Below are 14,051 nucleotides of genomic sequence, written 5' to 3'. Positions count from 1 at the left end.
TTGGTGAAGAATATTGACTCTACCATGGACTGCCAGAAGAATGAACAGATCTGTCTTGGAAGAAGTACAGCCAGAATACTCCTTAGTAATAAGGATGGTGAGACTTCATCTCACGTATTTTAGACATGTTATCAAGAGGGAACAGTCCCTGGAGAAGGACATCATGCTGAACCCACCAGCCACTTTGTGAATTAAAGATGTGGCAGTGTGCTTCCATAAAGATTATTGCCTTAGAAACCCTGTGGGGCAGTTCTACTCTGTCTTATAGGGTCGATATGGGTTGGAATCAACTCAGCAGCAATGGGTCTAGATATTCTGTCTGTTCTCACCTATGAACACATCTGTACCTACCTGTATACAATATGTCTATATCCTAGATAGTTCTTAAAAGTGCACAATCCTCAAGGCATTTACCAGTTAAGCTAAACTATAGTTTGGTTTTAAGAAGACTTCAGGGGGATGCTTTTGGTTTAAGGTTTAAAGGTTATCTCAGGGCAATAGCTGCCTTGAATCTTCTTGCTCTTCATTCTCTCTGCTTCCTCTCTCATGAACACACATTCAACCAAGGCTGAAATTTCTGGGTCTATGCTCCATTCTTTTTTTCATCCTTTCCATTTCTCTGTCCTTTTGTGCTGCATGTCAGGAGAGGTCAAACTTGGCTGTCACTAATCTCCACTTTAGTTATGTCCATTCTGCTTTTCAGTCCATCCGTTAGGTTAAAAAAAAAAAAATTGTGGTGAAAATATACACAACAAAACACATCAATTAAACAATTTCTACATGTATAATTCAGCGACATTGATTACATTCTTCAAGTTGTATAATCATTCTCATTATCTTTTTCCAAATTATTCTACTACCATTACAGTAAACTCACTGCCCCCTAAGCAAAAACTCCCCTCACCCTCCTTCCTTCCACCCTTGGTAACCATTAATAATCTTTGGTTTCTAGATTATTTGCTCATTTCATATAAGTGAGATCATACAGTATTTGTCCTTTTGCGACTGATTTTTCACTCAGCATAACGTTTTCAAGGTTCAGCCATGTAGTGGCATGCATCAGAGCTTCATTTCTCTTTATGGCTGAGTAATATTCCACTGTGTGTATATACCCCCATTTTGTTTATCCATTCATCTGTTGATGGGCATTTCGATTGTTTCCACACATCTATTAGGCTTTGATTTTGACAAAAATGTTCCTTTCTAAGATCCATGGATAGCTCTTTTTAATAATGGTTTGTTCTTTGTTTACAGCTGAGAGAATATTAACTTTACTTCTTTAAATTGCCTTCTTAAGTGTTTTCTTTGGCTATTGTCTTCTGCCGTTGAGTTTAGGGATGCTTTTTCATGCTCTTGGTTTTCTCCAAAGCTTGGTGATTCTTAATTGGATGCTTATCTTTGTTTTGAGATTTCTCCTTAACCTGTTGTTGAATGCTAGGTCCCTGATTCCACGGATTGCTAGAGAGGAATGGGGTGGGCTGTCAGGGATTATATGTCAGTGGGGAGTCTCCTGGGCAGGACCCTTTTTGTGCAAGGGTGTCACGTGCCTCCTCAGGCCACTCACAGCTCCTCCTTGGGGACAGGCCCTCTTTTGCCAACTGTGTGGTTCAAATTGAAATAAATAGTTAGCTAAAGCTTGGCAGTTAAAACGTGCCCAGAGGTTCCCTTGAAGACAGGCCTGGTGATCCTGGTGATCTGCTTCTGAAAGGTCACAGCCTTGACAACCCTATGGAGCAGTTCTGCTCTGCACACATGGGGTCTCCATGAGTAGGAATTGACTCAACAGCAACTAACAACATATTCCAACCAGCCACCTTCGGCAGCCCACAACCCCTGCTGCTCCCCAGACCAACCGCTTCCAAGCTTGGAGTGACTATGTGACCAGTCTGCTTTATTATGAGATCTGTTTTTGAGATTTTATTTATTTTTTTCTTTCAGTCTTTTTACATCTGCCTTCTGTATTTTAGGGATTCCACATACTTTATTTAAAATTTTTAAATTTCCACCGAAAGCCCACTTCCTGTATTTTTAGGTACTACTAGGGATCTTTTAAATAAATGTATTCTTTTTCTGTTATTCCTATGAAGTTGTGGTAGGAAAGGAAAGCCTGAGCCCGTCTCAAACATTTTAACCCATTTTCTTACAGGCATTTTCTAAATTTTCTTTGTGGTTACACTCTGTAGAGGTTTGGGATGAAAACGCTGAAGCAGATTTTAACCAGTGACTGGGAATTTTCTTTTGCAGATGGTTTGCCTCTATTTTATTTTTTTAATTATATTTTATTGTGTTTTTGGTGAAGGTTTACAAAGAAATTTCTACACAATTGTTCACTGACATGGGTTACATTTTTCACAATGCGTGACCATTCTCATTATTTCTGTTCTGGTTGTTCTGTTTCTATTTTTCAATAAAAACCCAAAATTTGTTTCCTGTTGTCTTTCTCATCTTTTTCTTTCCTTCCCTTCCTGAACAATTCAGTCCACAAGTCATTAGCTTGGGCAGTGCCACGTGCATGCACCTGGAGGAGGGAGAGCCACAATGGCACAGAGCAGTGTGGATCCCAAGTGGGGTGAGGGAGGTGCCAGCATAGGAGAGCTCCCCAGCATGGGACCTGGACAGGGTGAGAAAGAAACCTACACAGGGGGTCCAAAGTCATACCAGTATTGGGTACTATACCTAGAGCAGGATGAAGAGGGCATGCTTGATGGTGTAGCAAGTCAGAACTTGAGCACAATGAGGAGACTATACATGTAGAATGCAGCCTGACAATTGGTGTCCACTCAAGTTGGGAGAGGAGGCATTAACACAGGACACAGACCAATGTGAGGAGCCAACACTGAAGTGAGGAGTCTGTTCACATATGGGGGCTGCCTGGCACAGTGTTGGAACCCAAGTGGGGTAAAAAAAAGTCATCCACATTATCGCGATGATGACAGAGCCTAAGAAGGGTAAGACAGGGTGTCCACATAAAGGGCCATCTTATATGGGGTGTCAGAGCCCAAGCAGGCTAAAAAGGGTGTCTGCATGGGAATAGAGCAGCAACAATGATGAAGGATTAGTCACATACAGGAGGGATTGATCCAATAAGAAAATTTAATAAGGATAATGAGTCAGGTATCTCATTCTCAGAAATAGGGGTTAGAAATATGCAAAGGAGAAACCTAGAATGAACTCTTTATTTTGGGTTAAGAGATTTCAGTATAGATAGATATAGAAATAAATATTAATGTGTGTGCTTGTGTATATACACAAACATATTCCCTACCTCTGTCTACTGAGAGGGGCTGGGAGCAGCAATGAGCACATCTAGTGCCAGAATTTGACTTCTAAATACCTTTTTCTACTAAAAGGAAAAGGAAGCATGGAGAAATGTTAATTCCTGATCTGGGACAGGGAAGTACAAGGTGAGCCTTTTGTGGCAGAAATCAAGAAGCGCTTTTAAACAGTAAGGGCATTATATCAAAAGAACACAGAAGTCATGGCCCCCAGACCTTTGTTAGCCCAGGACAGGAACCATTCCCAAACCAACTCTTCAGACAGGGATTGGACTGGACAATGGGATAGAAAAAGATGCTGGTGAAGAATGAGCTTCTTGGATCAAGTAGATACTTGAGACTATGTTGGCATCTCCCATCTGGAGGGGAGATGAGAGGGCAGAGAGGGTTAGAAGCTGGCGGAATGGACATGAAAAGAGAGAGTGGAGGGAAGGAGCAGCCTGTTTCATCGGGGGAGAAAAATTAGAAGTATGTAAAAAAAAATATAGCAAGGTGTATATAAATTTTTTTGTATGAGAGACTGATTTGACTTGTAAGCTCTCACTTAAAGCACAATAAAGATTTTAAAAAATTGAATTACTTAGCTGTTAATGTAACAAAGCACATACAGAATTAGTATGCTGAAAATGACAAAACACTGAATAAAAAAAATCAAAGAAGATCTAAATAAATGGAGAGACATACTGTGTTCATAGATTCAAAGACTCATTGTAATGTTTGTTTTTAGGTGTCTTCCAATCGGTTCTGACTCACTGCCATCCCACGTACAACAGAACAAAACACTGCCTGGTCCTGAGCCATCCTCGAAATCATTGTTATTTCTGAGCCCATTGTTATTCTTCAGCCCATTGTTGCAGCCACTGTGTCAATCCCTCTTGTTGAGGATCTTCCTCTCTTTCTTTCTTCTTTTTCATTTCATGATGTCCTTCTCTAGGGACTGGTCTCTCCTGATAACATGTCCAAAGTATGTGAGATGAACTTTAGCTATCTTTGCTTCCAAGGAGCTTTCTGGATATACTTCTTTCAAGACAGATTTGTTCATTCTTCTGGCAGTCCATGGTATATTCAATAGTCTTCACCAACACCATACTTCAAAGGCGTTAAATCTTCCTAAAAACCCAGATTTTTAAAGTTTCCCAGGTCTTCCTAATTCATTCTCCAGCTTCTGTATGCATATGAGGCAATTGAAATTACCACAGATTGGGTCAGGAGCACCTTAGTTCTCAAACAGACATCTTTGCTTTTTAATACTTTAAAGAGGTCTTTTACATCAGATTTGCCCAATGCAATGTGCCTTTTGATTTCTTGACTGCTGCATCCATGGGCGTTGATTGTGGAGCCAAACAAAATGAAATCCTTCACAACTTTGATCTTTTGTCCATTTATCATGATGCTGCTTATTGGCCCAGTTGTGAGGATTTTTGTTTTCTTTACGTTGAGGTGTAATCCTTACTGAAGGCTATAGTCTTTGATCTTCATCAGTAAATGCTTCAAGTTCTCTTCACTTTCAGCAAGCAATGTTGTGTCATCTGCATATCAAAGGTTGTTAACCAGTCTTCCTCCAATCCTGATGAAGCTTTTCAGATTACTTGCTCAGCATACAGATTGAATAAGTATGGTGAAAGTATACAACCCTGACACACACCTTTCCTAATTTTAAACCACAGTTTCCCCTTGTTCTGTCCGGACTCCTGCCTCTTGGTCTTTGTACAGGTTCTTCATGGGCACAATTCAGTGTTCCAGAATTCTCATTCCTTGCAATGTTATCCATAATTTGTTATGATCCATACAGTTGAATGCCTTTGCGTATTCAACAAAACACAAGTAAACATCTTTTTGGTATTCTCTGCTTTCAGCCAGGATCAACCTGACATCAGCAATGATATTGCTCATTCCACGTCCTCTTCTGAATCTGTCTTGAATTTCTGGCAGTTCCCTGTAGATGTACTGCTGCTACCGCTGAAGGTAATTAAAAAACGGTTGCAGCAGTACATTGACTCAGCAGTGGAGAGAAGAAGGCAGGCTGGCTAGGAGGCTCCGGGACTTGAGGAACAATGTGGTGAGTTCTCTGGGTTTTCTTTTTGTCTCATATATCCCAGAATTGGTGCTAAAGAAGCCAGCAACCTGGGAACATCAACAGGCACAGACCAAAAAAACCCCAACAAAAGCCTGCTCTCTAGTTAAAGAACCAGGAGGTGGGGAACCTAACAATACAGAATATTGTTAAACAATAACTGCTCTACTGCAGCCAAACACCACAGAAAATTGCATGGTCCCATCCCCAGCCACGACAGCAAAGGCAAAGTGGGAAGCCTAGACTTCCACCCTCACCAGGCTGTAACGAGGTACCCCAACTCTCCTGTTGACATCGTTTCAGAAAAGACTGAGTGGGGTGCTGTGAAGATCAAGTTTTTTTTTTTTTTTTACAATTTGGGAAGCACCAAGTCTGAAATTAAAAAAGGAAAAAAAAAAAAAAAAAACCATACCTGTTGCCGTTGAGTCTGGGCAAAAAAAAAAAAAACCCAGAAAACTCACTACATCATTCCTCAGGTCCTGAAGATCCTAGCCAGCCTGCACTCTTCTCTCCTTCCTTTCCAATTCTTATTTGGTTCATTTATGGAAGAGAAAGAATTGATTGACTTGACCTTGCTGAGTGCTTAAGTCCGGCAAAGCCCAGGTTTAAACAGCAAAAAAAAAAAATTTTTTTTTTTCCTCCCAGAAGGTAGCATACCCAGGGACTGGTCATGCAGAATTCCAGGCACGGCCACCCTACAGAGCTAGACAGTCAAGTGCAGGCACAGCTCCCACCAGCGATGGGAGGAGTAATAGCTCACAGTGGGGTAGGAGGAGCAGGGAGTTGTTCCCTAAACTCCCGAAGAAGAGGCTCCTTAGAGGAGCTGGGCCCAGTCAAAGACTCCAAGTCCTGGGCCGCACCTTGGCAACCTGCAGCTGCCAATGGTGTTGGGCATCAGACCAGACCCTGGACCCACAAATGTACCACAGCTGCTCTGGAGACCGCCCCCCGCCACACACACACTGAAGGGGCCTGGGGCAAGGGCAATGGTCACCCAGCTGTGAGGCCCAGACAGACCCTTGACATTCACACACCTTCTCAACTGGTCCTCCCACCCTTGTATAGGGCCCACCATCACCAGCCCCTGCGGTGGTCGCAGACCTCAGAGCTCTAAGACGGAGGTTCAGAGACACAGTGAGAATGAGGGACCTTGGGCATAGATGACAAAGCAGAGACTGTGAGAGACCTGGTACAGAGATGGTTAGGACAGAGATACAGAGAGAGAAGGAGACTTAGCAGAGCAGAGACCCATCAGCACCCACCCACGCGAGGCAGGCTCAGCAGTGGGTGGGACAGCCTGTGGGGAGGACAGAAGAGGGGGTCTTGGAGGATGGATGTGTAGCATAGCTGCTTCTGAATATGTGGTAGGATTTAGAGGTCACATTCCCAAACCATACCCTCTAATGGCAGAGGGTCAGCCTTCCCCCCTGCCCCTTAGCCTTCCCTGGGCTCCCTCTTCCCTCCCCAACCGTGTGCCTGGTTCTCCCAGGAAGTGGCCAGCACAGGGGAGGCAAGCCCTGCAGCTCAGCCCCAGGAGAGGGAGGCAGCAGGCCCAGCTGCTGCTCCTCAGCTCCTGCCTCGGCCTCCCCAGGGGCCGGCTGTGGCTGGCTGCTATGCACCCCCATCCGTGAGGCACAGCACTTACCCTGCTGTTGCTCATCTGAGGTGCCCTGTCCTCCTGGCTCCCTGCCACGTGCTGTGGCTGGCCCTGAGGGCTCTGCCAAACCCAGGTCTGTGGAATCCTGGCCTTTCCAGCTGGCCCTGCTGTAGCCAGACTTCCTGGAGAAGCCCAGGCAGGGGCTGCATGAAAATAAAGCCTAGTTTCTACACCCCTTGGGGAGTGAGGCTGGAACAGGCTGTTTATCTCCACAGGCATCTCAGGCAGGCCTGGGGCCTAGGGCCTCTTTTGGAGACAAGGTTTGCCACATCTGCTATTAGGAGCAGAGGCCTAGGGTAGCCTAGGGCCAGGCCTTTATCTATGGGATAGATTGCCCATAAGCCACCATCAGGTATGCTGAGTCTGTGAGTGAGGTAGGTTTTGATATAGCCAGGCCTGTATGCCATGGTGTACTCCATTTCATGGCACCTCTGGCTTGCTGTGGCTTTTTAGATCATACAGATCTGGTAGGAAATAAGAAGGAATCCATTAACATTATCTGGAGTCCTGCATTTAACTGTTTTTTTAAAGCCACATTTGCTCTTGGAGTAGGCCTAAAAATAGCCCCCCAAAAGATATGAACATCAAATTCCTGGAATTTTACCCTATATGCCAAAAGGTGTGATTAAAGACCTAGACAGGAAGAGCTTATCCAGATTATCTAGGTGGGACCTAAATGCAATCACATGTATCTTTATAAAGAGAGGCAAAGGGCGTTTTAAGAGAGACATGCAGAAGAGCAGGTGATGTGAAGATGGAGGCAGAGATGGGAGTGCTGTGACCTCAAGCCAAAGAATGCTGGCAATCATCAGAATGTGGAAGAGGCAAGGAACAGAACCTCCCCTAGAGCCTCTGGAGGGAACATGGCCCTGACCACACCTTGACTTCAGACTTCTGGCCTCCAGGACTACGAGAGGATACATTGCTGTTGTTTAAGCCACCACTTTCATGGTAATTTGCTTTAGCAACCATAGAAACTAATAAACCTCTTAACCTTTAGGTAAGTCAATCCATTCCCTTTTTTTGTTCATGCCAATATAAATCTGGGAACCCTGACTTCGTGTCCTGCATCTGCCACTATCTAGCTAATGATGACCATGGGTACATTCACACTCATCTGAAAATGGAGATACACTTGTCCTGTTCTTCTCATGGGTGCAGGATCTAGGAGAAAGCACATTAGAACCTGAAGGATACCATGTGAGTGTGAGGCCCCTGTTCATGACACCAAGATCCTTCAGGCTTCTTGGAAATTTGGAGACTTGAGTTTGTTTGTTTTTCCCCTGATTTTTTATTCTTTTTTTTTTTAATTTCTGTCCTTATGTCTACTATTGTTCTTTTCCACCTACTTAAATTGCTTTTGTAACTTCTTGAGACAAATAATTAACTCGCTGGTTTTCTAACTTTCTTTCCTAATGTATACATATGAAATAATAAATTCCTCTCTAATCCAGTTTTAGTTGCATCCCCAGTTTTTGATATGTAATGTTTTGCTGTCATTCAGCTCAAAATAGCTTCTTATTATCATTTCAAGTTCTTTCTTTGACCTCTGAGTTATATAGAAGTGTGTTTGCTTCATTTCTAAACATTTGGGAACTTTCTAATTGTCTTATTATTATTGATTTCTGGCTTACTTCAACTGTGGCCAAAGAACGTAATCCGTATGATTTAAATTCTTTGAAGTTTGTTGAGACTTGCTTTATGGCCCAGAATAGGGCCCATTTTGGTAAGTATTCCATATGTTCTTGAAGATAATGTGTATTTTACAATTGTTGGGGGCAATGTTCTATGTGTACTAAATAAGTCAGTGTCGTTAATCACGTTGTTCGAATATTTCATACCCTTACTGATCTTTTGTCTTCTTATTCTATCAGATACTGAGAGAAGTATGTTAAAATCTCCCACTGTAATTTTGGATTTGTCCATTTCTCCTTTTGTCTCTGTCAATTTTTGCTTCTTTTATCCTGGGTCTATGTTATTAGATGCCTACAAATTTAGAATTGTTGTGCCATCCCCGTGAGTGACTATCTATCATTATGAAGCAAGTCTCTTTATTTCTTGATGCTCTTTTCCTTAAAATTAACTGTGTATGATAAAGAGCTACATCAGTTTTCTTTGGTTTACATTTACATGGTTTATAATTTTCGATCTTATGGAATCTCTGTATTTTAGAAGTATCACTTGTAAGCAGCATGTCTTTTTTTTTTTTTAACTCAGTTTGACAATCTTTACCTTTTAAATGAGTGCTAATCCACTTAGATTTAATGTAATTACTAGTATATTAGTGTTTCAATGACTGTCTTACTACTTGCTTTCTACTTCATCTGTTCAGTATTTTTCCCTCTCTCTCCTTCCTTTCCTTCTTTTGGCTTAAGTGTTTTTTTTTTTTTAATTATTTTATTCCTCCCCTTACTCTATTATCTTAGAAGTTAGACATTCTCTTACTATTACAGGTAATCCCCAATTTATGACGTATTCGAGTTATGACAAACTGCACTTAGGGCCATCTGTTTTTTTGTATGTCTTATCATTAGTATTTTGTACTACATACAATGCTGCAGTGAGCAATTTGCTGTTGTTATCATCCTCAGATGTTCACTTGCAGATGTTTATATGTCATGTTTCCAACCCCTGAAGATCGAATTTATAAAGATACTGGTTAAAAAAAAAAAGGCAATAATAATGAAAAAAATAAGGTATTCGACTTATGTCATTATGTCATTGGAAGGATCCCCATTGTAAGCCAGGGACTACCTGTATATTAATTTAGACCAACATTGTCCAATAGAAATATAATGCGAGTCACAAATGTGAGCCACATACGTAATTTTAATTTTTCTAGTAGCTACATTAAAAAAAAACCCAAGTTTCAGAGTCTCTTCTGAAACCCATTTGGTCTTTTCCTTCTTTCCTGCCTTTTTAATGATCTTTTACTTTCTTCATGTAGATTCCTTTGATGTCTTCCCACGACTCTTCCAGTCTTTCGTCATTAGTGTTCAGTGTGTCACATCTTTTCTTGAGATGGGCTCTAGGTTCAGATGGGACGTATTCAAAGCCATGCTTTGGCTGTCGTGGACGTGCTTTTCCTTCAGCTTCAACCTGAGCTTGCACATGGACAAATGATGGTCTGTTTCACAGTCAGCCCCTGGCTTTGTCTTGACTGATAATACCGAGCTTCTCCATCGTCGTTTCTACAGATATAGTCGCTTTGATTCCTGTGTAATCCACTGGGCAAGATCCACATTTATAGTTGGCAATTATGTTGTTGAAAAAAAAAGAGCACAAATTAGATAAAACAAATGGAAAAAATGATGAAGTAAAAGAGTAAAACAGAAGATTTCAAAGGGCAGCTTGAAAAGACACCGTAAAGTATTGTGATGAAATGTGCAAAGATCTAGAGTTAGAAAGCCAAAGGAGAAGAATACAGTCAGCATTTCTAAAGCTGAAACAACCAGAGAGAAAATTCAAGCCTTGAGTCGCATCGCTGAGGGATTCTACGGGTAAACGACTGAATGATGCAGAAAGCATCAAAGAAGATGGAAGGAGTACACAGAGTCACTGCACCAAAAAGAACCGGTTGATGCCCAGACACTTCAGGAGGTAGGATGTGATCGAGAAGCACTGGTAATGAAGGAAGAAGTTCAAGCTTCACTGAGAGCACTGGCAAAACAAAGCTCCAGGAATTGGCGGAATACCAATTGAGATGTTTCAGTAAATGAATGCAACACTGAGAATGTTACTCATCTAAGCCAAGAAATCTGGAAGGCAGCTACCTGGGCAACTGACTGGAAGATATCCATATTTGTGCCTATACCAAAGAAAGGCAATCAAACAAAATGAAGAAATTATTAAACAATATAATTAACATCACATGCAGGAAAAATTTTGCTGAAGGTTAATCAAAACTGACTACAGCTGTATAGCAACAAGGAACTGCCAGAAGTTCAAGCCAGATTCATAAGAGAATGTAAAACGGGATAACATTGCCAGTGTCGGATGAATCTTGGCCAAAAGCAGAGGACAGCAGAAAGATGTTTACCTGTGTTTTATAAACTATGACAGGCATTGAACTGTGTGGATCATAACAAATTATGGATAACGTTACAAAGAATGAAAATTCGAGAACACTAAATTGTGCTCATGCAAAACCCGTACGTGGATCAAGAGGCAGTGATTTGAACAGAACAAGAAGATACTATATGGTTCAAAACGGAAAAAGTTGTGCAGCCGGGTTTTATCCTTTCAATTTACTTATTCAACCTGTATGTTGAACAAATAATCTGAAAAGCTGGAGTACATGAAAAAGAATGTGGCATTAGGATTGAAGAAAGACTCATTAACTACCTATGATATGCACATGACACAACCTTGCTTTCCGAAAGTGAAGGTGACTTAGAGCACTTACTGATGAAGGTAAAAAGCTTTAGCCTTTTGTATGGGTTATGCCTAAAAATGAAGAAAACAAAAATGAAACACTGCCTGGTCCTGTGCCATCCTCATAATTGTTGCTATGTTTGAGCCCATTGTTGCAGCCACTATGTCAATCCATCTCGTTCAGCGTCTTCCTCTTTTTTGCTGACTTTCTGCCTACAAGCTTGATGTCCTTCTCCAGGCATGGTTCCTCCTGATAACATGTCCAAAGTATGTGAGACAAAGTCTCGCCATCCTCACTTCTAAGGAGCATTCTGGCTGTACCTCTTCCAAGACAGTCTTGTTCGTTCTTCTGGCAGTCCATGGCATATTGAATATTCTTTGCCAATACCACAATTCAAGAGCATCAGTTCTTCTTCAGTCTTCCTTATTCATAGTCCAGCTTTCACATGCATATGAGGTGATTGAAAATACCATGACTTGAGTCAGGTGCACCTTAGACCTCAAAGAACAATCAGCAGTCTGTGACAAATGTACAAGAGTCCAACAATAACAGGATGGGGCTAAAGGGGATCATATCAGTGTTCAGAAAATTAACCTTGTTCTGTCATCTTAAGTGAAGACTGTTCCTTTCTGGAGTCAGCAGATGTTGGGAGGCTTTTGAGAGTTTTTAGATTAAGATTCTTTGTTGGTCAGCGGTCAAGTTTAGGGTGGCAGCAGCAACCTGGGTTAAATTGGCCAGATGCCCTGCAGACAAGAGTTGAGAGAGATTAATCTTCCCACCCTCCACCTCTGACCTTCCAGGGTCCAAGGAGATCTCTTCCCACCAGCCAGGGTTGTTCTTCTCCTTCTATAGCCAAAGGATCAGTAAGACCAGGCCCTGCATCAATTGCATCACCCTTTTTCAAATTCTCTCCATATCTTACCCACACCATATGCTCAAACTCGTCCTTGTTTACCTTGTACCGTCCTAGAACACCTCTCACCTCCAGACATGTAGGCCATGCCAGGACCACCTTAGCAGTTGTCACCTCATACTCATGCTCAGACTCTTCCTGAGGAAGTGGTCTCCTGAGAAGGCACGCGGGAGTCATCTTTGGAAGGAGGGAAGCCTGTGGGAAAGGTCTGCTTTTGTCCTTGATTCAAGAGGTCCTTCCTTCTTGCTGGACAATTCTCAACAATTCTGTCTAGAAATTTCACTTTCTGTAGTACCACACTGCTTAATTTAGCTTTCTGACTTCATCCCTTGCTCCTCTCCCCTGCCTTACGCTGCTTGTGCCACACTGGCCTCCTTGGTATTTCTCAAACAGGCCGGCCATGTTCCTGCTTTGGTGCTTTGACACTTGATCATCCCCCAGATGGCTGCATGGCTTCCTCCCTCCTTCCTTCACCTCTCAGTGAAGAGTTTTCTGATCTGCCATATAAAACTGCAGCCTCTTCTCCACCCCAGCATGCCCTTTTTCTTCTTCTCTGCTTGATTTTTCTTCATAGCAAGTATTACCATCTAAGCACTCTCCATATAACCATTCCATATGAGGAGGGAGCTTGCCTACCCTGATAGCCACTGGATTCCCAGCTCCACAATAGTGTGTGGCACATAGCTGGTGCTCCACGAATAAGTATTCAGTGAATGGATTTGGTCCAAGCCAGTTAGAAAATCCCACCCCCCGCTTAGCACAGGCCACTCAAACCCAGACCACGGACAAGTTCCCTTCCCTGGCCACAGCACCTGGTCATGGACTCCAAGCAACACTGAACTCAGAACTTTTGTTCAAAGGTCCGTTCATTTATTCAACAATTATCGAATCGCTACACTGTTCCAGGCCCTGTTATAGGCATTGTCAAAGCAAAGAATGACAGGCAAAGCCACTATGCACTCAGAGGTCACGTTCTGGTGAGGGAGAGAGAGAGAAAATAAATGTGCTTTCTGTGACCTGGGACAGACAAACACTTGTGTTGCTGTAAACTAACAAAGGGGTTTATGGGTCGCACTGTCTAGTTTTGACAATGTTAACCCTCGCCAACATGGGCAGGTGTACTAAAAAGATGCCTGCAAAAAAAAAAACCTAGACTACAATGTTACTGGATTCCTTGGGTGGTGCAAGCAGTGATGCTAGCGGAAAGGTTGGTGGTTCAAGTCCACCCAGAGGCACCTTGGAAGAAAGACCTGGCAATCTACTTCTGAAAATCAGCCATTGAAAACCCTATGGACCACAGTTCTACACTGACTGGCACGGGTTTGCCATGAGTGAGAGTAGACTCAAGGCAACTGGCTAAAATGTTACTAAGCCACTAGCGCAAGCAACCAAAAGAAACAGCGATGCTGATATTTTTCTCACCCCTAGAGGGAGCTCTTCATCAGCCAAATTAAGAGGCCATGGAAGCTGCTTTCAGAAAACAGGTGATTGGAAAGGTTTCATTCTTTTACATGATTTTGTTGTCAAAAATGGATGTGGTTCACTCATAAAAACTCCATTACAAAAGCAACGAGAATGAAAATACTTCCTATCAAAACCTCTGGGACACAGCAAAAGCAGTGCTCAGAGGCCAATTTATATCGATAAATGCACACATACAAAAAGAAGAAAGAGCCAAAATCAGAGAACTGTCCCTACAACTTGAACAAATAGAAAGTGAGCAACAAAAGAATCCATCAGGCACCAGAAGAAAACAA

At 42.3% G+C, this 14,051-nt stretch overlaps 1 protein-coding gene across 1 annotated transcript in view; it reads right to left on the bottom strand.

The window, feature by feature from the left end:
* LOC126063636 (IQ domain-containing protein F5-like) overlaps positions 1-12,471 on the bottom strand; it is a 29,151-nt gene extending 16,680 nt beyond the window's left edge. Inside the window, exon 1 of the mRNA XM_049862072.1 lies at positions 12,304-12,471. Coding sequence (XP_049718029.1) covers positions 12,304-12,471 — 168 coding nt within the window. The remainder of the gene's footprint in view (positions 1-12,303) is intronic.
* Positions 12,472-14,051: the final 1,580 nt, after the last annotated feature.

The sequence above is a fragment of the Elephas maximus genome, chromosome 20 (genome assembly GCF_024166365.1).
Source record: "Elephas maximus indicus isolate mEleMax1 chromosome 20, mEleMax1 primary haplotype, whole genome shotgun sequence".
In the NCBI taxonomy this organism is placed as follows: Eukaryota; Metazoa; Chordata; class Mammalia; order Proboscidea; family Elephantidae; genus Elephas; species Elephas maximus.
Note: the sequence above shows the minus strand (reverse complement) of the source record. Positions and strands in the feature narration are given on the sequence as shown.